General features: G+C 36.5%; 3 protein-coding genes across 8 annotated transcripts in view; all 3 read left to right on the forward strand.

Moving 5' to 3' along the window:
* The window catches only part of LOC120627998 (copper-transporting ATPase 1), a 68515-nt gene extending 62311 nt beyond the window's left edge, over positions 1–6204 (forward strand). For 4 of the 5 annotated variants that reach the window (XM_039896157.1, XM_039896159.1, XM_039896158.1 and 1 more), the window contains 5 exons: positions 886–996; positions 1509–1658; positions 2282–2352; positions 2637–2777; positions 5177–6204. In XM_039896157.1, coding sequence (XP_039752091.1) covers positions 886–996; positions 1509–1658; positions 2282–2352; positions 2637–2777; positions 5177–5294 — 591 coding nt within the window. In that variant the 3' untranslated portion in view covers positions 5295–6204. Of the gene's footprint in view, positions 1–885; positions 997–1508; positions 1659–2281; positions 2353–2636; positions 2778–3582; positions 3628–5176 lie in introns of all 5 variants that reach the window. The other variant, XM_039896161.1, reaches the window with a different exon arrangement.
* Positions 6205–9415: 3211 nt separating this feature from the next.
* Positions 9416–12353, forward strand: LOC120628243. 2 transcript variants are annotated; one of them, XM_039896521.1, is made up of 3 exons: positions 9416–9740; positions 11052–11221; positions 12226–12353. In XM_039896521.1, the coding sequence occupies exons 1-3, from the start codon at positions 9470–9472 to the stop codon at positions 12328–12330; spliced, it is 546 nt and encodes a 181-aa protein (XP_039752455.1). In that variant the 5' UTR covers positions 9416–9469; the 3' UTR covers positions 12331–12353. The 2 variants fall into 2 exon arrangements, with proteins under 2 accessions (XP_039752455.1, XP_039752456.1); XM_039896522.1 differs by lacking the exon at positions 9416–9740 and adding an exon at positions 10391–10576.
* A 7480-nt stretch (positions 12354–19833) lies between these two features.
* Positions 19834–27480, forward strand: part of LOC120628316 (multidrug resistance protein homolog 49-like) — a 44999-nt gene continuing 37352 nt past the window's right edge. Inside the window, exon 1 of the mRNA XM_039896625.1 lies at positions 19834–20143. Within this exon, the coding sequence (XP_039752559.1) occupies positions 20048–20143 (96 nt within the window). The 5' untranslated portion in view covers positions 19834–20047. The remainder of the gene's footprint in view (positions 20144–27480) is intronic.

Here is a 27480-nt window from a genome sequence, read left to right on the forward strand (position 1 = left end):
AAGCAAAATGAAATCTATCAGATTTGATATTTTTTTTGCATTTAATAGTCCAGTTCATGAGGAAAGTTAAAATATGTGTAAACACCACAGGAGCCGAGCGAAAAGAAAAATAACATAAATAAAATTAAGCTAAAATTAAGGCATAAGACAAAAATTTATGAACTAATTCTTAAATATAGTTCAACGGGTACATACCAAGATAATATTTTGTGATTTGTCGTATTAGGTCGTGACCACGATCCATGCAACTGTGTCGTATTAGAAAATAACGGTAGAACAAGATAATAAAGACGCTCGCAATAGACGTTTATTTCACTTCAAAATTCAAAACACAAAATGATCCCCTTACATTCGAGCTCCGCCTTTTTATGAGTAAGATTATTGACAGCTGTCAATAATCTTACTTATTCATTACAAATCATCTAGTTATATATGTTGTATGTTCAGTATGTTGTTATTGTGTAAATAATATTTATAAATCATATTATTAAGTTTATTAAATAAATATCACTTTTACATAGCCATTTCAATATATCTATAATATTTAAAAATAGAACACGTGTTTCAAACTGTATCCTGTATTGAAATTTAAGTAAATACTATATTATTATAATTTAGGGAATAATTAAGTTATTTATTAAAACTTTACGTTAATTTACACCGTTTCTTATAGTCGAAATATCGACAAATCAAAAAACATTACCCTGGTATGACTCGTTGAATTATATTTAAGAAATGTCTTGAAAATCGTAGTTTAAAATCTTATGTGCTATGTATGTAATGCAGTTGTAAATAAAAAATATTAACCTTAAAAGCTGGAAGGTTTCTCGACGATTTCGTAGACCCTAGTGTAGTTTCTAGTAGAAGTGTAAAAACTGTTACCAGGTGGGCGACGGCGTGAACGACTCCCCGGCGCTGGCGCAAGCGGACGTTGGCATCGCCATCGCGAGCGGCACTGACGTCGCTGTGGAAGCCGCGGACTTAGTTCTTATGAGAGTGAGTGATCACATCTTCCTCCCCAAAAAAATATTTCTCCAGCTTGTAAAGCTGTATAGTTCGCACCAGAAACTAAGCATTGCAAGGGATTAGAAGCATAAAATCTGGTGGGAGGCTGCGGCCGTTGGTAGTTACCACCATACCGACAAAGATTTGCCGCTAAGCAATTTACCGTTCCGGTACGTTGTCGCGTAGCAACTGATTACGGGTAAGTGTTTAATATCACTGCAATTATTAATTATAATATATAAAATGCCGACCAGAAACACAAGACTCTTAGAGCAAAGTGGTCGTATATATTTTTATGTAAAAATTTTATTTTAATAGTCAACAGTTTTCACTTTCTCATTTAATTAATTTTCTTGATCATTATCAATTGAATTCAATTGTATTGACATAATTATATTAATTGAATTGTCATCATCATTTCAATTGAATTGTGTTTTATTTTAATTAAAGTTTTCATAAATTTTAGTGCGGTAGTGTCTTAATGCAATTTTGATTGTTTCCAGAACGATCTGTTGGATGTGGTGGCGTGTCTGGAGCTGTCCCGCACCACAGTGAGGCGGATTCGACTAAACTTCCTCTTCGCGTCGGTGTACAACCTTCTCGGGATCCCGCTGGCCAGCGGGGCTTTCGCGCTCTACGGGCTGCAGTTACAGGTACAACGTTCTTCCTCTATACGTATTACGGTTTTTTATAAAATCTGTGGGAACCGTTTCTTTTTCTGGGGTAACCTATTTTACCTATATTGCTCTCCACACTTTCTGCCCGCGTCTTATCAACAGCATTAGCTTGTTTACAAATTTTAAATTCGAATTCAAAAATGTTTATTTATGTAAACCTTCATCACAGGCACTTACGAAGCGTTCATACATTTAACATGTCGCCACTGTGTTAGGTGATAACGGTATTCATACGCGCCCTGGTCTAATGAGAGCCCACAACAAACTTTGGTTTTTTTGTTATCACCATCTCACAGTCGAGTTAAAATTTAGCTATGAAGTTAGAGCAATTAATACCCGAGTTTTTTTTATCATACATGTAATCCCTAATATTATATAGGATTTTTCTGTAAGCTTACGTTTTATATAAACTTTGAACTTTTTGAGAGACATCTCAAAGATTTCATCTGGTAATTTGTTATTAAATGATATACAATTATCCTTAAATGAATTAATAATTTTATGCAGCCTAGTAAACTGCTCAATTTATTTTTTCTTCTAAATGTTATTAATCGCATTTCTTATAATATCGTTATAACTGTAAGTTCTCTTTTTTGCAGCCTTGGATGGCGTCCGCCGCGATGGCGATGAGTTCTGTTTCAGTCGTGTGCTCCAGTTTATTGCTCAGAACGTAAGTTCCATACCTTTTACCCCAACGCAGAAAAGGGGGTAGAAAGTTATAAATTTAACTTTGCGTTAGAAACGTTGCCAGTAGGGTTTTTTTTATAAATATTAGCCTAATCACAGTCCATGACAGACTTATAACTACTTTAAACTAAACTATAAGTTATGTGAATCTGGGCAGAAAAAATACCAATCTTTAATTTGACTCAACAATCGTCGCGTTGCGTGGAATTGGGTGACGTATCAAATATAATGTGACCGTTGCTATAATTCTGATCTTTCCCGGCACAGATTCAAAAAGCCCTCTCCGGAACAGCTGCGGACGACGGAATACCTGCAGTCAATACACCTGGAAGAGCTGGACTCCGTGTCCGTGCACCGAGGGCTTGACGAGAAGGTGGACCCCAACGACAGGGGCACCGCTCTGGCCAAGTATGTGCCAAAGCTTTATTTCATTCCTAACATAGGGTAATATTATAGTTCTATAAGTACAAATCATATTTTCCCAGTCTTCATCATCATCCCATCGACTCATCACAGGTCCACTACAGAGCATGGGTCTCCTCCCACGATGAGAAGGGGTTAAGACCTTAGTCCACCACGCTGGCCCAGTGCGGATTGGTGGTCTCCAAGTATGTTCCTTGTATTCCCTAGTAATTGTTTAATATGATCTAGTAATTCTGATCAAGTCATATTAAACAATCACTAGGGAATACTAGGAAAATACTAGGAGTCCACCAATGCGCAGTGGGCCAGCGTGGTGGACTAAGGTCTTAACCCCTTCTCATTGTAGGAGGAGACCCGTGCTCTGTAGTGGGCCTGTGATGTCGATGGGATGATGATGAAGACTGGGAAAATATAGTGGGCTGGTAATAGGTTGATGCGATGATTGTCAATATGCAGAATACTGGAAATAATATTGATTCTTCTTACTAGTGTTATAAATGCGAAAGGACAAAATATACAAAGTCAGTCTCTCAGTTTGAATATTATACACTACATTCATGAGAGCAACTCGTTCGTTTCTGAGTGCAAGAGGAAAAAACCAACAAACTCACTTTCGCATTTCTAACATTAAAAGGTTTCGTAATGACTATTCACAGTTTTCACCGTGTTTCTTACACATTTTGATATAGATTTTGATTTAAACCCAGAATATAATAGGTACCAGTCAATGTTTAGCACTATATCGCACTCTTTCCTACTCACGCAATTCTGTATTTGTGTCTCACTCTAGCGGAAAGCGGGACTCGCTGAAGTCGACTCTGTTAAAGTTGTGATGGTAATACAATGAAATTGATACATTTTATATTTGTTTGTGTGCGTCGGGCCGCGGTGGAGGTTTGACGTGTTTGAGTTGTTATTATTAATGTACGGCTTTTATACAAAAATACTGCTCTTTTAAGGCTTGCAAACACAGAGGCGTACAGAACTAAACTGTACATAAATAAATTATTGAGGCCTTTTCCAATATATACATGTCACGCCCTTGTGTGTTGGCCTAAGATCACATGTTATTACTATTTATGTTATTCAGCGATACTATATTTATTGCATCGATTTATTAGTGAAAGTTATATTATTTTAATTTATAAAAAAAATAAAACAATTATTTATGGGTTTATGTGTTGCATGTAAGAGATTATAATTTTTGTGTTTTTGTTTCGGAATTGTTTGTTTGGCGGTTTTGTTTGTTTTGTTTTATTTTATCATGTTTTGTGATCAATTTTCGTTGGAGTTTTGTATATTTTTTATTGTCTTACGGGTTAATATTGCACTTGTAGGAATTTTATTGAAATATGGCCAATTCACATTGTACTCATTGCTGCATCCAATAAGTTTCATTGACATCCGTTCTCTTTATATTAGTCCAGTGCTTTACACTGCACTGAAATGAAATTGGAAAGTCCAGTATGGTGGTAGATTATTAGGATCGTCAACTTAGTGTTTTAACTTGACGTACTTGTTAACTCCCGGCATAAATTGGGTAGTAGGGTCTATATAAATTTCAATGGAATAGTTATCTTATAAAGAAATTAAATCAATAGTCCTTGTGCTAAAAATAAACTCTATTCGGTAGATATAAGAATTAAAACCTGTTCACATTACCCTTTCCAATACGCTGGATTAGATAGCTGTACTGAAATCATGTGAACAAACAAATGTGCTTATTTTTCTTTTTGCTCCTCATGATTATAGAATTTGAATTTTAAAAAAAACCCCCACTTTTATATAAAGATCCTCGGTGCCCCTTGCCGAAGGTTAACCTTAAAACATGGAGCTGCCCTGAAGTGATTCCTATGTAATGCTAAAATACTATCAAAAATCTGCCCAAGCTAATTCAAAAAATTAAAAGGATTGTGTGGACATTGAACTAAAAAAATTCGGAATAATATTCCATTAAGGGTATAAAGATCGCTGCATCAATCATAATTTTATACTTGGAAAATTGGATTGATAATCGGAAATGACAAAAGTAGGTCTCCGACTAATATTTTTTATAAAACTCTGTGTCTTAGAATACGTCCTTAAGAAATTTTGATCCGTTTTTCAATTATTTTCAATATAATTCTATTAAAAATTCCATCTTTCTTTAGTTTATAAATGTTACCAATATTTCATGGAGCACTGGCACAAATGAATGACAGTCTATACACTATACGCCGCCATATTGGACTTGGACCTCGGTTGCTCTGACAGGTGCCTGTGACTTAAGCCCTACTCCGCGGCCGACCGTCACGCGACATGCAACATACAGTCGAAACAGTCTGAGACGATGTAATAAAAGTTTCACTATAAAAAATAAAACAATGTTGTGTTATTTCCTGCAGACTGTTCCACCGCAGCAAGGCGAGCGACGGCTGCCTGCTGCGGGAAGAGGAAGACATGCTCACCGTCTCGTTCATTCCCAAGCGGCCCACGCGCGACCAGCCGAGCATCAACGAGTGATCTCTTTTGTAACTATATGTGGTGCTGAACAAGTTACTCGGAACATGTGTGAAATGTGAACTTTGTAACCTCAATGCAGCATGGAATTTGTTAAAGCCATATTGTTTACAAAGACAATGCTAATGTGCTGAACTCCTCGATGGAACCTCGGACTTCTACCGATTAAATCTAAACGGTGTTCCCAAACACCACCACCACACATTCTGTAGCCTTACTGCAAGATTCACTCGCTCGCAATCCAGTAGTCGTTTTCGCTTGTTGAACTCGTTACCGTTAAAGTGAAATGGACCTTATGTCAGTCGTTTTAAAAACCGCTAATCCTATCCGATAAAATACTTCCAATTTTTTATAATATAAAGTTCTACCAAAAGCCCTAGCTGAAGAATTGTAGGCAAATGCGAGTTTTAATGCAATAGCAATAAGATAAATTTTTCCTTGATGTTCATGTATTTCGATACTCGAAAACGACTCCCCGATTTAGAGCGAGCAAATCTTGTTCTAAGCGTACTGGTGATTGGGTTACGGGAACGCACACAACCGCATCAAGAACTTTTTAACCTAAACTAACAGTTTGAGACCTGACTGGCTATCATATCGTGATCTGTATTGGTGCTAACCATGAATCGAATGAGAAGATTAACCTGACTGATATCCACTGTTATATTTTCATTCGGTGATAAGTTAACCCTTAGCTAAGAAGGCAGCACGCAGAGCTAGAAAGGATATAGCATATTTAAACCCTAATCGATTTCCGCGCGGTGTCGTACTGGAACGCTAAATGTCTTCAGTTTTTTTGTTAGAAATCATAAAACGTAACAGATGAAATGTGTTAATACTGGATTCGGAATATATATAGAATATTGGTTTAAATAAAAAACTTAGTTGCCATTATTATAATTGGTACAAAACATACCTTATATATATATACAAGCGCCTTAATATGACATTGGCACGCTTGGGCCCTTTAAGTATGCCAATGGTATGCTTGCGAGCTGGTCGTAGTTGTTTTCGCGTATCGAACCCCCAACGTCAATGTAAAATGTACCTAATGAGCCTTGTTTTAGAGTCGTACATTCTTTGTTGTTGATTTTCTTCAGCTTTAAAAAAATACCAATGAGGTTCATTTTACTCTGAGTTAATACACGAAAACTGCACTTTCAAGCATACGCATCTCTTACTAATGCCACTGATTATATATATATGTAGTGACTGCGGTACAGTCTTTATTTAAAAAAACGTGGGTGTACTTATGTACACGTTAGAAGTTATACTTCTTTGGCGTAACAATATAAAAATCTTTTAAATTTTTTTATCCTACGCCTTATTCTACGTTTCTAGAGAAAACGACACTAACAATAGAAAAAGGTATTTAATACATTGAAAGTTTTATTATAACGTATTATCTAGTTATCTCATTAACGGAACACCAAGTTTCACTGAACATTAAAATTTAAATTTTTTGTTAAACTCGTGTAACCATGTGCGCGCGCATTTCGTTACATCGTATAATTTCACTCCGATGATTTTTTTCTAACGCCGCTAAAGAAGTATAACGTCTAAAAAGTATATTTATTTAAAAGTATTTAATGTAAACGTATTAATCGAGGCTAAGTTACCAGTATTTTAATCTTAAATACAATATATACGAATGTTTCGCTTTCATGTTTTCTCATTAAATTTAACTGAATTCAGGTCGAGAAGTAACGCTTCTATGTATTTTTAGTATATTACATTTTACAATGTACTTTATTGAAAAGAAAATGGCTACTGTTTATCAAATTCTGATAATATAAGTGTAAACATCTACACTACTCTACTATAAAATATGTGAACGAACTATTCTTTTGATACCCGTCTTTTGAAAAAGTTTTTGAATCCGGAATTTTTATAAAACTCTCAGTTTAGTTTTGCATGTATGTTGTTAATATTGCAAACAAAGAATTAGAATAACGTATTATTTTTAATAACGAAGTGTATTTGCAAACAAAAATCCCAAAGAACCGTGTAAATAATGGAGTTATTTTTGTTAATTTATAAATTACTCGATACCTGATGAAATACCTGTTCTAATCGTGGAAATACTTTTATTTATATAAGAGTTTTGTTGTTTTTGTATTATTTATATAAACTGAAAGGTAGTCCGTGAAAAAATACACAATAATCATATATTTTTGTTGCTTAGCATAAGGACCTGCCAATTTATTATACTTAGAGGATTTTTTAAGGTTTTATTATTTGCTAGAAGTCATTTATGTATATTTTCGAATTAATTTACTTCATACTTATTTAAGGATGTAAATTGTAAAAATGATAAATATTATTTTTCATCCAACGTAAAGTTAAATCTAGCTGCTAACGTTACAACTAATATTTAAGATTACATCAATAGTATTTAATAGCAAAGCTCTTCTCGGAGTGTCTCTACGTGATCAAATCAGGAATGAGGAGATCCGTGGAAGAACTAGAGTTACCGACATAGATCAGCGAGCGAACCTGAAGTAGGTAAGTAAGGACGGGGCACATAACTCGGAGAACTGGTGGACTTTTGGGTCGCAAGTTGCTAGAATGGCGATCCCACGCCGGTTAACGTGTTGCAGGCAGCCGCTGGAGGCAAGCGGTGTGGCATTTGGAACTTCCTACAAATTCCCTATGTCCAGCACTGGACGGCCATTTCTTAACATGACGATGATGAAAGAAATATGATATTATCATTACCAATTCATTATCAGCCCAAACCAGGGCACGGGTCTTCTCTCAGAATGAGAAGGGTTAAGGCCGTAGTCGACCACGCTAGGTCAGTGCGGTTCGACAGACTTCACACGCCTTTGAGATCAGCTAACGTGGTGAACTACCGCCTATACTCTTCTCATTCTGAGACGAGACCCGTGCCCTGCAGTGAACCGATAATAGGCTGGTAATGATAAAGATTATATTTGTAAGCTCAAACACATAGGTACTTCCACGGCCATAAACTTGACTAATGTTCCTAAGCACAGGTTCCCCCTCAGAAAAGATATGAACAATATATAGAGCATATATCTCGCTGCTTTAACGCGAGTTGGTGGCCTTAAGTTGATAATAAAGCAATAATATTTGTTTACAGACATGATTGGAAATTTGACTCGAATATAACCGGGTAATTTACTCTAGAATAGGAGCTCTTTCACATTATGATGAAATGTTTTTAGTGCAAACAATTGCTTCAATTTACCGGTAGGTTGTGTTTAATAACCATTAAAACAATGTTTTCATTCTATCGGTTACCGAAATTATTCCGATACCGGGGTTAGTGACCGAAACCGGTTTTTAATTTTCTCCAGTGCCTTAGTCCAGTGGGCTTACAACAATCGCTTAAAGCGGTATATTATTTTAAAAATATAATCTTTATTTTATACCTTGAGGTCACTAAAATAAAGATTATAATTCTGTAAGAAGAGCGTCAACATTAAACTAGTTCCGAATACTAATGCTGATTTAACGTATTTCTATTCATCGACATACGAAATTCTTATATTGTGAAGGAGCCTTAATTATGAGCAAAGGCGCACTGAAAGCTTAACTTTCAAACGCGCGTTTTTTTAGTACAAAGTATATAAAGTCGTGAGAAGAGTGAGCTGTCAGTGCACACGTTGCCTTAGGAACACTAATTTTACTTTTGACTGTAATATAAATATTTTATTTTTATATACTCATATAATAAAAAGATGTGACTGCCATTTTAGTATTATTTATCTACTCAATTTCTGTACTTTCGTTAATTTATACTGTCCAAAGCGCAATCATTGGGAGTGCTTTGCTTGGAGTTCTTAAGGAGGATTCTTTAGTAAACGGTCGGCGTAGTGGGAACAATTCATCTCTACGTGATCCCAGTTACAAAATTATTACATAATTGAGCTGTTGTTGAGCAGGTGCAAGCGGTCGAGGCATAGATCTGAATACCGATATATGGACCAGAGGAACCGACCTTGGGACTCTAACGATGACATGTTGGGGTCCCAAGGTGCCGATCTGCATTTGAAAACGCAGGTTTGTTGACCCCCCTTTTCTCTACAGTCAGTGTAGCCTACTCGATTTTTTTTGCTACTATTATACCTAAACTAAAATTTTGAGTGATCCAAAAAACCAAATTAATGAGTACGAATATACAAAAGAAATAATTTTTGTACTATACTAAAATGAATCTAGAAGACATGTACACTACTCTGCGCAGTGCGAGCGGGGGAAACGGCGCTAAGTATGAAATACTCCAAAAGTGGTTTGAAATTTCCAAAATCATAGACGGGAGGTTAATTTCCCGAGAGTTCTTCACACTATCCTACGAGAGGCTGTGTCCTAGCCGGGAGGAGCTGAGTTTGGTGCAGTTTGTGCAACTCATAGGGATTTTAACTAGACAATCGAAACTGGAGGTGGAAGTGTTTTTGGCGCTCTTTGAAACTGTAAGTCAAGGTATTATTGAAGAGATACGAGAGGAGAATCAGCTAAAAGAGATAAATGATCAGTAATATAATAAAACTGTGCCAGAATAATCTTTTGTGATAGAATTTCAAAACCATGACCTGAATCTAGATATCCGACGAAATTCTTAATCTAGAATTTGTAAATCCATTCCCAAATCCTTTTAGATAACTTATCTTGGCTTATTTACTTATGGGGTACAATATACTTAACTACAATTTCCAAAATATATTTGTATGTACCTAAACCTATAACACATTTAAATTATCATTGTACTTATATCACATTTAAGTATGCCTAAAATAGGCATACTTAAATGTGATGTAGGTACAAATTGAATGAATACTTGAAAAGGTATAAAAATGTATATCACGAAATTGCATTTTGATTTCATGCGCGAGATTTCAATGCAATAGAGTAATTTATTATGTAACGTAGATACAATAATAATTTTAATTTGTGCTTATTAATACTGCCAACAAAGAGGCAATCTCCCCCTGTCAAGATGAAATGAATGCTAATAGACCTTCAGGAGAGGCAAAACATTAAACGTAGTCAATGAATTCAAAATGTAGCTCTACAGATTTTGACTTTGGAATTTGAAACATCGATCGATTATTGATTTGAAAGCTGTTTGGAAGACAGTTGTCAAATTTTATTTATATATTCTATCTTTATTCTCCTAAGTAAAGAAGGGGATATTTTACAAGTTTTATACATTTCATTGTTCTTGTTATTTGAAACGCACCCAATGGAAGACACCTTTAATAAATTAAAAAGAGACGGGCACAACTCCGTTGATAACCTTATCGCTTGGATGAAGGACTGTAAGTTTACTGACCTAATATACAAACAACGAGCACTAAGAAGTTGGGGCGGGGCGATAATAGATTCACGGCGCTTCCTCAGTTTGGCTTAATAGACTTAGGCAATCAACTCAGATTGGGCACTACCATTCTTTACCAGAATAATCAATCTCATCTATAAACTTGAGATTAAAGATCGAATTAAGTAGTGCTATCGATTTGCCATCCGATAATCAAATTAGATTTATTATTAAGATCAGACCTAGATCTGTGTTCCATATAATATAAACAAAAATAAACTATTAAATTTTTTAAGAGAACTTTAAGCCCCTTGTTTCTACTGGTTTGCTCCTCGAACGAATTAGCTGAGAAAGCGTTCGTTCGGTCGAGAGAGAGGACTTAAAATAGACCGATAACTACAGGTATTATATTCTTACATATTCAAAGTTCTCCGTAAGGTTTGGGGTGATGTTAAATACGTTTCACCTCATTGCAGCCAAAATCGTAGATGGTGTCAAAATAACTGAGGAGAATGCCCGCAAGCTGTTTGATGACGTCAAAGACAAGCACAACGTCGAGATAGAGAAGTTCAAGCAGGCCATAGCCACGCTGGCGGCGGAGCAGAAGACCAACGTGGAGGCCTATACCAAGACCCTCGCTAAGGAGGTACATGGTTTTGCACAACTGCAATTGCAAAGGAAGTCTGTAGGCAATATATGTTTGTGTATAAACATCACGTGACGTATGATGGGTCGATTATCTACAGCAGTCCAAATAAGTGGTCTCCGCTCATTTTAAACCTAGGAATTTGCAATTGTATTCCAAACCTACATTTGCTGCAGAAATAAGTTTTATTAGCAGATTCCGATACTTACTTATTTCCGAATGTCATATTGTGTTAAAATAATACTTACCTATTTTCATGCCCATTTCTGATCGGTATGTCAATATGCTAATGTCTAATGAATACATTGCCTCTCATACAAAGGGAGATAAAAAAAAAAGGAATTGTACTTATGGCATAACCTAATACGTAAATCGTGAACCTATTTAGAGCAAAAGTTGCATCAAGAAGATTTCAGGCACCATGTCAGGGGATATCTGAGTACGCAACATACACTAACACAAACGTAACCAGGCCCTGGCGTTATAACCTCGTTTTGTTTTAGATATCATCAACATATGTCGTTAGTATTGGAATGAGTAGTTTTCCAATATCAAACTCTCAACGTCAAAGTAAAATGGACCTAATGACACTCGTTTTAAAATTGCTTTTCCTGTATTTCTGATTTTTGTTTTACAAACGTTCTGTCAAACGCCCGAGCTAAAGGATTGGAGGCAAATTTGATCTTTAATTAAATGCAGATAAGATCCTTTTCACTCCGATGTTCAAGCTTTGTCTTAAAACGACTCTTGATTTCGAGTGAGCAAATCATGTATAAAGGTAATTTCGTATACAATAAAACTAAATGTATAATATAGCAAACACTAAACGATAGCGCGAGTTATTCCATTACTAGTGACATCTTTTGATGTTTAAAACAAAACTAGCTATATAACGGCAATTACATATTGAATGTTGCAAGGTGCAAACTGGCAGCAGGTTTGAAATAAACACTTGTGTATACATGGAAGGGTGCTTTAAGTAACCATTTATATGTGCATGGAAGGGGGAGAAGTTCTTCCGGGCAGCCAGCGCTGCAGCCGGCGCGGCTGCGAAGGCAGCAACGGGTGCCGCCAGCAGCGCCTTCAAAGAGGCCATGGAGAAAAAATAAATGTATAACGAGACGAATTTTAATTTCTCTTTTATTTCCATCTCACTATTGCATTGTCTCTGCGATTTATTTAATTAATTAATGCAGACAACTTAAACTAAGAAACTATAACATTGTTATTCAAAGAGTAAGAGTAATACGTAAACGTTATTAAGTAGAGAAACAAAGATAACAATTCAAAATTAAATCAAAGTAGTAGCTACAAATTAGTCTTTCACAAAAGTAGTAGTAGTAGTTTATTCCAGTTATCTGTGAATATGTCATTAGGAGATTCTGTCGAACATTAGTTTAGTGAAGACAGTGAGCGTGGGGATGTTAATCTTATATGGATAAACAGACTTGGAGACGGCATTACATTACTTACGTTATACGCATCATTTCCCGGCATGTTAGTATATGTAAAGCGGCTGTAGGCTATCGCGAGTGGTTACAACCTCCACCGACTGGGCGACCTGACGAGGACTGTTCCTTCCTAGCTACGAGAGCCTACGAGACATTGACAATGCGAACGGTGGTGATTGAAACAAATGTACCTCTACCTAAATTATGTCGACCTCCCTGGCGCAACTGGGAGCGTTGTGTTTTGTTGTGTTGTGTTGCGTTTTAATGGTAGGACCCTGGTTCAATTAACCGCAAGGGCATTTTGGAGATTTATAATGTCGGCTGATGGGACGCCGATTCAGTGTTCCGTTATGATGCTGCGGAGAAACCAAGCTCTTAATCTCAACCTCTTACGATAAAAAAAGCCTATGTTCTCTGTTGGTTAGAATAACAATCTGCAAAGGAGGGCCCAGCAGTAGGGCTCCATAGACTGAGGATAAAAACCTCTTCGTTCTCCATGAAAATTGCACGTAATATTTTTTGGTCATATTATTACTTTGCTGATGCCAAAAAGAGCAACTGCTGTGTTTCTCGTTAGCTTCTATACGATAAAGTCTGTCTGCCCAACCGGTGTTAGAGTCGCTAAAACACACTTGACGTTTCGTATAGAAATACCCTAATTTAAACAGAATTTGAATTTGAGGTTTAAAATAATGTTATTCAAGGGTAGCCTTTTCACGAAAACAAGAAATACGCACACAAACTCAACTTACATTTTTTTTATAACATTATAGTGCTTGTTTTAAAATTTTGGCACCAAATTGTATATCGCGTGCAGTTAATCATGCAATTCCATAGAAAATTAGTACTCTTAGTACAAGATTTTTTCTCGAATCGAGTAGTCGCTTTCGAGTATCGAAATGCTTGAAATATAGAGTAAAATGGATCTTATTCTAGTTGCATAAAAACTTAAATTTGCCTATAATTCCTCAGCTAGGGCTGAAGCAACTTTTAAAATACAAATCGGAAGTACAGGATTTGAGACTAAAAAGAGTTAACCTACCTTGTCACTTTAGGCCAATTTTACTTGTCGGTACAGAGTTGGATCCTCGATTGCGAGCAAGCAAATCTTATGACTACTAAGGCTACAGGACCCAGGAAATGTTGATATAGACTTTTCCCAATTGACATGAACCTTAAAAAAGTGTGGTGTAAGTAGTATATGTTTCGATTAGAATGTGATACAGAATGAAGTTAGGGAACAAAATGTTTTGTTCGCTGGTTCATTCTCCATTTCTGTTCGTATGAACACAACTAGGCGTACAAACACGGCAAGAATAAGCCAATAAGATTTCCAAAACTACAGAATTTTCCACTAAATATTCCACTTTTTTTATTTACCACAAAATATAGCTAATTTCAAAGGTCGTTATAAGAAAAGGATTAAAGTAATTACCGTAAATCAGAAAATAAGTACGCAAGTTCTTAAATAATATGATATTCGTCCTCGTAACAAGAGGCGTAGGTTATTTTTAATGCATGCCTACCCAGCTTTAAACCTGTCGGCATGAGTTAGCTCACAGACACGTTGCCTTACGTACCTACAGTTTCACAATAGAGTTCAAAATGTAGAGTGGATACTCTCATCATTTTGACGACCTCCTTAACGCAGCGGTGAGCGCTATGGATTTAAGTGACCGTTCCCGGATTCCATCCCCGGCAGGAGAAATTTCAGTATTTTTCTCAATTTGTTTTGTCTGTTGAATGGCTAGTTACCTCCCCACCGACATAGACGTGGCGCTAAGCAATTTATTTTTCCGGTACGATGACGCGTAGAAACCGAACCTGGTTTTAATATAACTGCTATACCACCAGTTACCGTTACCCATTTGGACCGCATCGTCACTTAACAGCAGTTGAGATTGCAGTCAAGTGCTAGATTTCTTTAGACTTCTAAAGAAATAAAAAAAAAAAAAAAAAATAGCAAAGCGTGGGAACGGGTTTGCTCTTAGAATAAGAAAAGGGCGGAAGCCGTAATCCACCAGGCTGCGCTGACCTAGTGCGGATTGGTGGTATTCCTACACCACAGAATCAAGAATATACAGAAACCGTGTACACGACTAATATTGAAGCATCAATAACCTCTTTAGAAGTGTTTCACGAACAGGCGGTTAGACACTTTATTCCATTCAGCAGTTGACAGTAATTATTTTAACTCTAACGTTCAAAACGTTTACCTACCATAAGATAACACTCCATAAGTACCATAAGAAGACCTCCCTACCGTGTACTTCTGATGGGCCGTCTTAAATAAAGATATTTTTTGACTTTGACTTTAATGTGCAGTCAGACGTCCGCGGGGCGTTTTTACTGTTTTTGGACACAATGCACTGCATGCAATATTGGCAGTTTTCACTTTTTTTTAATAATAATGTGTATTGGTCATACGAGTAAGTATATGTCATATACTCCACGCTTCTTGACTTATACGCCAGCTAGTGGCAAATATCTGAATCAATTAGGATTATTTATTTCCAATAATTTCAAACGGATCAAAGCAAAGTGAATAAAAATTCACAGTTTTATTAAAAATATTTTAAATTGCAAAGTTTTTTGAAAATCTCTAAATATACTTGTTTATTAATTCCTTTTGTAATAAATAAATTATTAATAAATTTTCTGACGATTGCAACATTTCAATTTTCTACTCTCAATTATTCTATTTAACAAATGACAATATTTATAAAATGAGAGGGTTCTTAAATAGAATATGAAATGAAATAGAGAATATTAAATGAAATGGTAGAGTCCTAGGAACATTTAACTCTTTCATCATAAATAATAAAGAAAAAGTTTTACTGTAATCGCGCGTAAAGGTTACACGCACACACTTTTTTTTTTGCAGTGAGAGTCGTGAATTATCCAGCTCTAGCACCTAAGGTTGGAAATTACAAATATCAGCAAAGCAATCTTAGTAATGCAAATCATACCCACACATAACGCGGTATGCAGGTGAACGCTTTTTCCTCAAGAAATGGACGTAGTGTTTTTCCTTTCCTTACACATATATATACATAAATATATTAAATCGATGTTTGAGCGTGGTTAACCGCATTTGATACACATCTGAAGCGAACACTGATGCGTCATATAAATAAACGAATATAAAACATGGAAATGTAAACGTCAATAAAACAAAAATATGTCTTCCGTACTACTTATACTTGTTTGTTGTTTTAATAGCGGAGCTCTCTAACTTGCGGTTGGGTAAATTTAATCACTTACATTAAAAGTCAGTATCTATTTTAATTGGACTAACTGCCACACTAGTCTAGTGGTTGGTATATTCGACTACGAATCAAAAGGGTTTGGGTTTGAATCCCGGATCGACCTCAATTGTTAAGATAGAACAGAACAGAGCCAATGAGACTCGTGCAGCGAGGCTGCAGTATCTTAGGAGAAAACCAGGATATGGGCCAAGAGTCAGAATTGAAGAAGTGAGTGGGCGATCATAAAAAACCTACTATTTAGCATTTACGCATTTAGCGTTCTGGGTACGATATCGCGTAGAAACCGATTTGGGGTATGGTCTAAATATAACTGGTATACTCCCTAACAGGTTAGCCCGCTACCACCTTAAACTGCATCTTCATTTACCATCAGGAGAGATTGCAGTGATGTAGATTAACCTTTTTAAAAATATAAAAGCTTAAGACAATTACAGCTCTTGTTGTAATGAGATTAGGCGTTAATTCACAAAAACATAAGGAAAATCTTTACCTATTCCGTAGCTTCCTGCACTTTACGGGAACTGTGACGTCATACAAGTCTGTTTGTCGCGAAACTTTTCTCGGAAACCTTTATTTAGTGACGCAAGGTTTTAGTTTACAGTTATAGGAATTCGTTTGTTTATGTTTGTACATTAACATGTTCTTAGCAATAGTTTAAAATCGTCTCACGACGGCCAAGCTGAAGAGTTTTTTTGTCTGTATGTTTGAACGTGTTATTCTCCTGAACTGCCTGTCAGATATAAAAATTAACCAAGCCCAATTGTCGAGGAATGTTAAAGGCTATTTAACATCAAGATAATCCGAGTCGAAAAACGGGCGGCCGGTACGAAGAAGTTAAAAAAATTGTAGGTAACATAACTTAACAGAAGTCACACATAACATAAGTTATTCTCTTTTATTTACTTTCCTATTACATGTTATGTTATGTGCGTTAAGCAATAAAAATATCTCTTGCTCCAACGGCGAAGAAAAACATCGATAGAAAACCTGCATACCTGAGACTTCCCTATAATGTTCTCATAGGTGTGTAAAGTCCACCAATCCCCACTGGGCCAGCGTGGTGGACTACGGTCTTAACCACTTGATTATGACAACTCTGAATGTATCAACTCCCCCACTCACTTTACCCACTGGAAAGTCTAGAAGGCGGTGCACAGGCCTATGACAAAAGCTCAGAACAGAGGGCATCAGGACTTGTAAATATTGAAGCAACGATTAAGGGCTCGTTTACACGTTAAATAAATAAATAAATAAATATACTACGACAATACACACATCGCCACCTAGCCCCAAAGTAAGCGTAGCTTGTGTTATGGGTACTAAGATGACTGATGAATATTTTTATGAATTATATATACATAAATACTTAGAAAATACATATAAACACCCAGACACTGAAAAACACTTAATGCTCATCACACAAACATTTTACAGTTGTGGGAATCGAACCCACGGCCTTGGACTCAGAAAGCAGGTTCGCTGCCCACTGCGCCAGTCGGCCGTCATAACGTGACTAACTTGAAAACGACGTAACGTTGCAAGTTACAACGTTACGTCGTTTTCAAGTTAGCCTTCGACAACGATCTGTCCTGCTTGTAAGTGATGATGCAGTCTTAGATGGTAGCGGGCTAATCTGTTACAGAGTATGGCTATGGCAGCCTTATTAAACCCATATCGCCTACCCCATCGGTTTCTACTTAACATCGTACCAGAACGCTAAATCGCTTAGCACCACTTTTATTTCTCGGTAGGATGGTAAGTAGCCCCAACTGAAGCGGAACGTCAACGTCTCTGGCGTCATCTAGTAGGAAACTGCAACGATTACTACTTCCTACTAGATGACGCTACAGTCGCTATAAGACTGATGTGAAAGGCATATACTAATTTCGGCATCGACGGTAGGAGAGCCGTAGCTTACTTGGAGAAAGCGCTCAGAACGCGATTGCCAGAGAGTCGCAGGTTTAAATCCTGTCGGTTCTGAAAATTTTTATATGCATTTTAAATTTATAACAATTGAAAATTCGGAAGTTATAAAAACTCAAATTGCCCCTGCCTCAAACACGGGACCGCGCTGCGTCATCTACGCCTTGTTTGGCGTTAATTATTTCGAATCAAGACAGCGCTGCCATTCAAGTTATTATGGGAAATGTACATAAATTGACCACATTTTCAATCGGTAGGAGGTAAACATGCAGACATCAGGTCCTTAACATAATTTATAAAGTATTGTACGGAAATCAAATCCGGGACTTTTTGTTTGCCAGTGGAATGCGTCAGAGAACTCAAATATTATGAAGTTCAACGCTGTACGTTGGCGTTCAAAATAGCGTGCCTAGAATAAAGAATCAGTCTCTGTCATCGTGGTAGGTGCGATACCATTTAAGTTTTGAGCTTTTCCTCATGTTTTACAAACTGAAACTAAAACGATTGTTATGTACTACTAATGCTTTGTAATTGTAAACTTACTAACTAACTCTATTAATGGTTGTGTTGTATTTTTAATTCCATCATAAGTTAGCACTTGACTGCAATCGCACCTGCTGGTAAGTGGTTATGCATAATGCAGTCTTATATTAAATACCGTAGCATACGCGGCGACATTGTACTGGAACTGTAAATCGCTACGCGGCACGTTTTTGTCTCTAGGGTGGTAACTAGCCTTGGCCGAAGTCTCCCACGGAGTCCCACCAGACAAAATTAAGTTAGCCATTGGTGGCAATCTCACCTGGTGGTAAGTGATGTTGCAGTCTTAGATGATAGTTGGCTGACATGTTAGGGAGTATGGCAGTTATATTAAACCGATACCCCAAATCGGTTTCTACGCGACATCGTAACGCTGCGCAACACGTCGGTGTCGATGGGAGGCTTCGGTCGTGGCTAGTTACCACCACAGCCGAAGCTGCCTACCAGACTATATGTTTTTTTAAAGCCCCATTATATCGAGGTTGTTTGACAAAAACAGACGTCAAATTTATAACTTTCTCTTTTTGGAATCGTTTCAAATAGGAATCTCGAAATCTATACCCAATAGAATATAGATTACGACTTTGGAGATAGTGGTTAAAGACATTTATTTTGCTGAATAGAAATTAAAATTTCACTCTATGAGAATATTTACAGCTTATTTTTATGTAATATTAACCAAACAACAGCACCTACGAAACAATCAGAAAAAACTTGAGGGTAATTTCATAAATACTTCATACATAGCAAGGACCGCACTCAGGTATAATATTGGAATCTTGATTTTTTTCTATTTCAATATAGTTAGGTGATTTATTATACATTAATGCCCCTTTAAGGCTTATGTTTTTGTTGCCGTACCGTTACCGTTTATTTGTGGTTTGTTTAAGCAAATGTTATTAGTATTAGATTATAGGTGATCAAAAGCTTTTAATGTACAGCAATTAAGATGGTGAGCTCTACTCAACAAGCTTTTGATCTTGCGCAGCTTGTACCAAACGGAGGAAGCCAAATTACACAATATATATAATTTCGGTGAACCACAGCTCAACATTGTGCCAGGAAGGACCAAATTTTCGGCTGAACAAAAAAATCTTTCCGTTTCTTGCCCGGTTTAAATGGGACGCAGCGCCCGGAAATCACTGTATTTAGACAAGCTATAAGCTTTTTGCGGTCATCTACCAACACGCTAAACCACACCATCACGAACGCAAAAACAACATGGACACAACCAATCTAATCCATGCACTTTCCTTGTACGTAGAAACATGCGGGTCCCACCTAATTAAAGAACCTATTAGCATTAATATTTGAGAAAGCTCGCCTTATGTACCGAGGGGTTTCCCGAGCCCAAGAAACCAATAACCGCGAGGTTTTATAATGTAAACTTTACACAAGCAACCAGTTTTAACCGCGGCCGCGTGTAGAGCAGACGCACGCGTTGCGCGGAAACCAGTGGTATAAAATCGAGATATTTATTAAAATTGCTCGATCTATTAATAAAAAAAAAACTAGTTTTCTATCTAACACTTTTTATGTAAATTAATTGTTAGAGATTAAAGGTAGCTCACACGTCGTTATGACTTATTGTAGAGCCTGAAAATATAAGTGCGCTTTTTTGTGTCTTTTTTCGAAAATAAGTGATGAAGGGACAGAGTAAAAGATTTGTGAACCACAAAGGAAACGCTTACGACATGGGTGTGAAGAAACAAGATGATAGTATTGGATTTTTTGATCTGGTGAGTACTTTTTTTTAGAGCTAAAACTTTCTTTACTCAAACAGACCTAGGCCTAACATCCACGTACATTTTTAAATGGACAACTTACTTCTTAGCTTCATCTTAGTCAAATCTTAAGCGATTCTGATGTTTCTATATTCTTTTGAAAGGGTTTCTAAGCCCTTTAAAAATTGGATAAAGCTATAAAGGACGTGACTTGGATGCAAAAAGTCACTCGAAGTCATTGCATTTCATTTTTTAATTATTAAAATAATTATTATTACATAACACATTGAAATCGGGTTTACATAGATTCATTTAGGTAAGTAGGCATAATTATTATTTTAAAGAAAATATTTCTCAACTTGAAAGTATACACTGCGAGAGTTTCAAACGCGCTGCAACTTTTCTGAGAGTACCGGTAGAGACATAAATGATAATAAAATCAGCGATACTACCATATTTTGCTGTCATATTATTTTTTACTAAAACGATCGAGTCGCAACCTGTTAGGAAAGGGTAGAATACTCTGAATCTCCACATATAACTCAGCTAAGTATTATTTTTAGGATTCCGTTTAGGTTAATTTATGCCACGTGGGTCTTTCCGAGTGAAAAAAAAATCATGTGGCATAAGGCATAAGTCTCTCATCATCATATCGACTCATTACCGGCCCACTTCAGGGCACGGGTCTCCTCCTACAATGAGAAGGGGTTAAGGCCGTCGTTCACCACGCTGCGCGCTGGCCCAGTGCACATTGGTGGACTTTTGAGAACATTATGGAGAACTCTCAGGCATGCAGGTTTCCTCACGATGTTTTCCCTCACCGTTGAAGCAAGTGATATTTTAAATTCTTAAAACGCACATAAGTTAGAAAAGTTAGAGGTGCGTGCTGGGATTCGAACTCGGCCCCCCGACAGTAAATTACATACCGGTGCAACAGGCAGGCCATAATTTAGACTAAACATTACAGACATAATCAAACCTACATAAAGTCGGGCGGACTTGCATACCTTTTTCATCTTTGGTAATTTATTAAATATGAAAAAATACAGTAACTACATAATATCGTAAGTTACTTAAGGAATTACTCTTTGTTTAACTTGATCAACTTACAATTAGGACCTAGGACTGCTATATTTGTTTCGATTTATTTTTTTAAGAAAGAAAGCTTTTTGTGTTTCGTAACAAATTATAGATGTACCTTTATCACAAATCTGTTTTAATGCATGAGTATTTCATTACTTATTTTGCTGGTCGTAAAACTTAGATAAGTACCTAATGGCTTTCAAATGTGATTATGGGTCAAAGATCTAAAAAGAGGTTATAAGTAGAAGTTTTGGTACACTTGCATCCATATCTGCAGCACCAAAATTAGCCTATCCTCTTTCTGTCAAGGCACCTCTTTCTGTATCAAATTACAGCGTGCGGATAACTTCTGCGGAACGCTTAGGCCATAGCCTAAAGATCGGTTGCAAAAGCGGCCCTTAAAATAATGAAGTACTAATTAAAAGTATTTAAAAGATACATTTTTCTAACCATCAAAACAAGAATAACCAGTTTCTTTAAGCAAATGTCAGCTTTAGGTACCTAAGTAAAAAGGTAAGTATTTCTTAGTTTTATTGGTATTTTTAATTCATCAATTAAAAATGTAATTTTCAATAGATATCTATAGCATCAGTTCAATGTCCACATGTAAATAATTGCTCGTTTAAAGATATAAGAATAAATTATCCTACTGCCTTCCTTGAAACTAGGACTATCAAATACATAATCTTTTTTCAAATCGTGCGTTCAAACAAGAAAAAACTAGCAAAAAATAAATCTTTAGCTTTATTATTAGTAACTATATATAGATATGGACAGATGTCTCAGAAATATATTCGAGAATTCGTTAATTGGTGGGTCCTAATAATACGTTGCTTTCAAACAGACAAAAACTTGTCTTCGATGACGGTTTCGCATATTTTAAGATTTGGGTCTTGTGATGTTTCTATAGTTTCAATGTCTCTTGGCTCGTGAGCAACTTTTTTTTTTCTCGGCAGTAGCGTTACATAAGTTGATTGACATTTTAAATTCGCGGAATTTAATTTTATCATCTTAGACATTGTGGTTCTACTTTAAGATATAACGAAGAGTTTGGGCCGGATTCCCTCTCGCTGGCCAAGTGTAGCTGGCTTTAGAGAATGTTATGGAGAACTCTTAGACATGCAGGTTTCTTCACGAACCTTTCGTTCAAGTAAGTGATATCTTAATTGCTTAAAACGCACGTAACTTAAAAAAATTGGAGGTAAGTGCTAGGCTAGGTAACTAGGCCTCTCGAAAGTGAAGTTAAAGTCATACCGACTGGGCGTACATTAAGTATTCCGTGATAGAACTTAAAAAAACACTCTCTATAGGTTTGTTTGAATATTACATGAGTCGTGCAGTGTTCAGAAATATTTTCTTCTAAAGTATATTATGTTACCTCTCATCGCACGAGTCACACAAATATTTAATTGTTAAAAATGGGGAAAACTCCGAAAAATTAGAGTGTCGATCTCGGTACCCCCGAAAGGGAGGCTCACGGGTTATTCACTAGGCTTTGATCGCTTCGTATTTCTTCTTCTACCTAACGTGCTCTATTTAAATATGTCAATATTTATGTTCAATAGAAGTTTATTTATTTATTTACCTCAGATCTACCGTCCAATGGACGACGACTGGATCGTTGTTTCTGTGACGCCAATCCTTTTCGCGTGTAATGCTAACCGTTTAAATTATGCAGTTATCATAAGGTGTGCGGTTTTTTGCTGCCGTATTTCCGAGAGCTGAGCACAGCGCGGCCGACTGTGACTCATTGGATAGGTGGCCAGATTACTTACCTATTTATTAGAGACGGGATGTCCATTGTGTTACATATGCTTGGGAAAATATGAAAGTAACCTCTTAAGATCGGCTCGTTGATCTTGTTTTAAGCATGATTGACTGCGGAACATGAGCTTACGGCTAGTAGGAATAAGGTTTGCATGCTTGCAGTCGCAGAATCCTTTTCGAGTATCGAAACACGGTAACGTCGAGTTAAATAGGACCTAATATTGCTTGTCTTGACCTAATGAGTTGTTTTTAGTTTCCAAGAGCGCTTGTTGCGGAAGTGTAGACGTATTTCATCACAAATCTTATACTGCAAAATATTTATATACCCAGTTGGTTTTTATTTACAGAAGTTCTCAGTCCAAACACGAATTTAGACGTTAGGCGCCCTCCAAAGTAACAAAGCCGATTTGACGGTGCTTAATGTTTAGGGAACTCTTAAACTGCCACGTCAATCGCAATGAAAAAAATATACGAATAATTAAAATTATGATACTATAAACACAAAATACCATACGTTATGGAAAGAATCAGTCAGGTTATATGCTTAGTTGCTTAGTGAAAATCTATTGGGGATGGGGGTAAACGTATGCCTAGGAATCTTCTTGGATAAGGCGTTACTTACTTAGGCATTGCCTTGTTCTTCGTTGGTGAAAACGGTCATTAGATTCGGTTCGTATGTAATGCACAAGCGTACACTAAAATGTAGTGCGCTAAGCCGGAAGGGGATTTTTTAGGGTGCCGCACCCAAAGAGTAAAACGGGCTTACTAAGACGCTGTGAATCCGTCGGTCTGTGTCTGTATGTCACAAGGCTATATCTCATGAACCGTGATAGTTAGACAGATGAAATTTTTACTGATGATGTATTTATTTTGCTGTAACAACAAATACTAAATAACAGAATAAAATAAATATTTAAGGGGGCTCCTATACAACATACATGATTTTATAGCCGTTTTTATAGATAAATATACGAAACCCTTGTCCAGCTATTTTTTTACTAATATATTCTCAAGCAATTATCTAATTTTCATTAATTATTACTGAGTAAAGGTGCGGCCCCTGAAAGGGATATGACAATTTATAAAACCCTTGCTCCTAATGGGTTTCCACGCGGCGTCGCGTCATACCGGAACAATAAATCGCTTGGCAGTTTTCAAATATGTGGCAGATATCTAATTTGTGTTCAATTAGTGGACAGACGTCAGCCAGGGTCAGCGCAGGTATTGCCTACTTGATTATTATGACGCCGTGAGAAGGCAGAATAATGCATGTTTTGGATATTTACTAAATAGCTTGACGCCTCAGGCCAAGGTTAAATCAACCTGTACCTGCTAGAATAGGCATGAGACCACGACTTTATCCTCTGAACAAGGGATAAGTTCGTTCACGTTCGTTCGTTTTCACGTTGTCCACCTGTGAAGCAGGCTTTGGTAGTAGTATACTTACGGTCTTAACACTCCTTATTCTGAGAGGAGAGCCGAGTGCTGTAGTGGACCGGTAATGTGTTGACAATGATGATTACTTTGTGTACCTTAGGAACACATTCACAAGGAAACGAAAAGCATAGCCTGGATTTTCAATTTATTGCGAAATTTGGTGGTTTATATATGGATGACTAAAGGAGAAACACTGATAAGCTCAGCCAAATTTCCTTACAGCATGCAATATTGTACAAAAAATGTTTACAAGATATAAAAAGCCAAATATTAAAAGTGTACCTAACAATAAAACAGTCATTTATAATAATTTTTATCATAAAAAATATAATGCTATTAATAATTCACATCATTCTTAGTGTCTAATAGAACTTATCTTTGAGATAATCATTTAGAGAACAGTAAGACTATTACAATAAAAAAATTGTGCTTAATTTTAAATATAGAAAATTTGTTTTATGTTAATGGATGTTTTTTTAATCCTCCCGGATCCCGGTTCTTAACTACTTTAGTTCTTCGAATCCAAGCGGGCCTTAAAGCATGCTTATATTAATCGCCCGTCAACTGAAAGCTTTCCCTCGATAAAATTGTGCGCTCTCAATTAGTTTGGCACCATTTAATCACCGAGAATAATGAGAACCACTCCCTCAAAAATTCTTAAAAATTGTATTATTTACTGAAACATCTTTGCCCCAGTACTTACAAAGTAGTGACTTGATAAAAAATATAGTTCCTAAGTCAGATTCGTTTTTAAATAATCGAAAGCGGAGACGCACCAAAGATTGCTCAAGTTTTAAAATGTTGAAAGCCTGTTTAAATATTTTTATCACCTTGCCGGGTCTGTCATTAGGAGTAGGTATTTTATTATAACAATAATTCGCGACGACTAGAAATGGTTTGGTGGACCGTGCCATATTTAAACGAAATCAAAACACAGTTTTATGAAACACTAATTTAATTAAGTTATTATAAAAATGGCAAAATAGTCGTACCTAAACCAGTTCAGATGCGCACTACAAAACTTACAATACAATTCTTATGGCCATACAAATAAATTAATAAACATGGTCTAACGTTGGAATATGTTATGTTCTGTGTATTATCACGCTCTCACATTTGGAAGGTGCTTTCAGTGTGACACACTGAATAACTATACCGACGTTATTTCACGTTTCTTTGTAACTTTTAAGGCCCTTTGCTATACCTATACATTCCTTAATAACCTACATACTACTAAAATTTTTCAATGAGCATTTCGGATCAAATAAGATAAAAGGCTTGTCGTTACTTCATCTAAAAAAACGCAGCTTCCACATTAAACCGGTACCTGTATACGATTCTTGACTCCTCAGATAACTATGTATATACAAAAAATTGCAGTTTCTTTCTGTGATTTCGAAAACTGTCTTTTATTAAGTATGGTTTGAATGACAATAAATGCTTAGTCGGTTTCACTACAAAATAAACAAAGTCTTTGCTGCACATCTGACGAAGATAAGCCAACATACTGTGTTAAATGGTGTCAGCAGCTAAAACCACGAGCCAGCAATTGTAAGCAAACAAAGACGAGTAACTGCAAGCAGATATCTCATTCGCCGACGATGTAAATCTTCCATACCTCTTAGTACAATTACCTATTCAATGAGTTTGTTTTGGCCGTCCAATCTGCATTGGATTTGCTTAGAGAGTCAAACCTTCTAAGCCCAACTTCCTGAAAAAAATGGGCTCAGGATAATGAAGATTTAGCTTCGCAAAAAGATTAGCAAGAGAAATCTCTGGTCGTAGCTAGTCGTTCGCATCGTCGTCCACGTAAAGTAAAACAGGTTGGGTCGGTCCGCCGACGCTGCGACCCAACACGCGTTCAAGTTTAAGGCTAACCACACAACCTTATTTACTGTATCACGACTTACCTATATAAATATGCTACTTTTATTCGAGTTACACAACGTTTTATTTACCCGGCTTACTACTAATACTAAATAACGATTACCGCAAAGTCCCTTTCTTAAATTGAAAAATTTGCGTAGTAATCTGTTGTCTTTCTAGGGCTTCGATTCTCTACCGGATTCAACATTTATGCATTTTTTATCTAGATTTATAACGCCTCTTCCTAAATTAAACGTACATCATAATTTGTGTATAACATTTAATTACACAAAATAGATTGGTTTAAAGAAATTTGTTTCCACTGAAAGCAAACATTCCATTACAGAGTTTAAGCTCCATGTTTTTGGGAATTGCAAAGGGCAGTTGGATAGAAAAAGTAATGAACTCTCTTAAAAAACGACGGCCAAGATACATACAGACAAGGAAAATAATACAGTTTTGGCCTCAGTATTGATTAAAGAGGGCCCTCTAAGAAATTTCACATAGAGCAGAAACTGGGTACGCCCATGTGCAATAACAATGTGCGATAATAATGTAGGTAATGAAGAATCAGAGCCTAGATACATTGAGTTTGACCGCAACCGCAACAATCGCGATCAAACACGATCGAAGCAACAGCAGTAGCGTCAAGTTCACACCACTTGTTCCCAACCGCAAGAGTATTTGAACAGTTCAATAACTAAACATAGCTAATATTCAAATGAATATATGTTTAAAACACTAATACACTTCAGTTTGATCAGGGACAAGGCGTTAACACTTCAACACTAATTACAACTGTAGACGAGAATTCAAATTGCCGAAACTACAAATTATAATAAACACCTGGTTTAGTTTAGCACATATGCGATGATCAGGTCCATCTAGATTTGGTTGGAATTCCTCGGAACTGGAAAGACGCCTTAGTCAAAGTCAAAGTGTATCACTTTTTTCTGCTTTACTACGCACGCTACCCGAGAAGACTCGCTTGATGTCGACCAACTGATGATTTCGTGCTTTACAAATATACTTTTGGGTTAGACACTAACAGACTACGAGTTCGATTTTAACTCCGAGCTACATCCGAATTAAATTTACTTGAAGTGTAGTAAAAAGTGAATCCGGCACAGTCCAGTATAATTTATCAGAAAAACCTCTTGATGGCGTAATTACTTAGTACAATTGGAATAATTTAAAAA

The sequence above is a fragment of the Pararge aegeria genome, chromosome 12 (assembly GCF_905163445.1).
Source record: "Pararge aegeria chromosome 12, ilParAegt1.1, whole genome shotgun sequence".
In the NCBI taxonomy this organism is placed as follows: Eukaryota; Metazoa; Arthropoda; class Insecta; order Lepidoptera; family Nymphalidae; genus Pararge; species Pararge aegeria.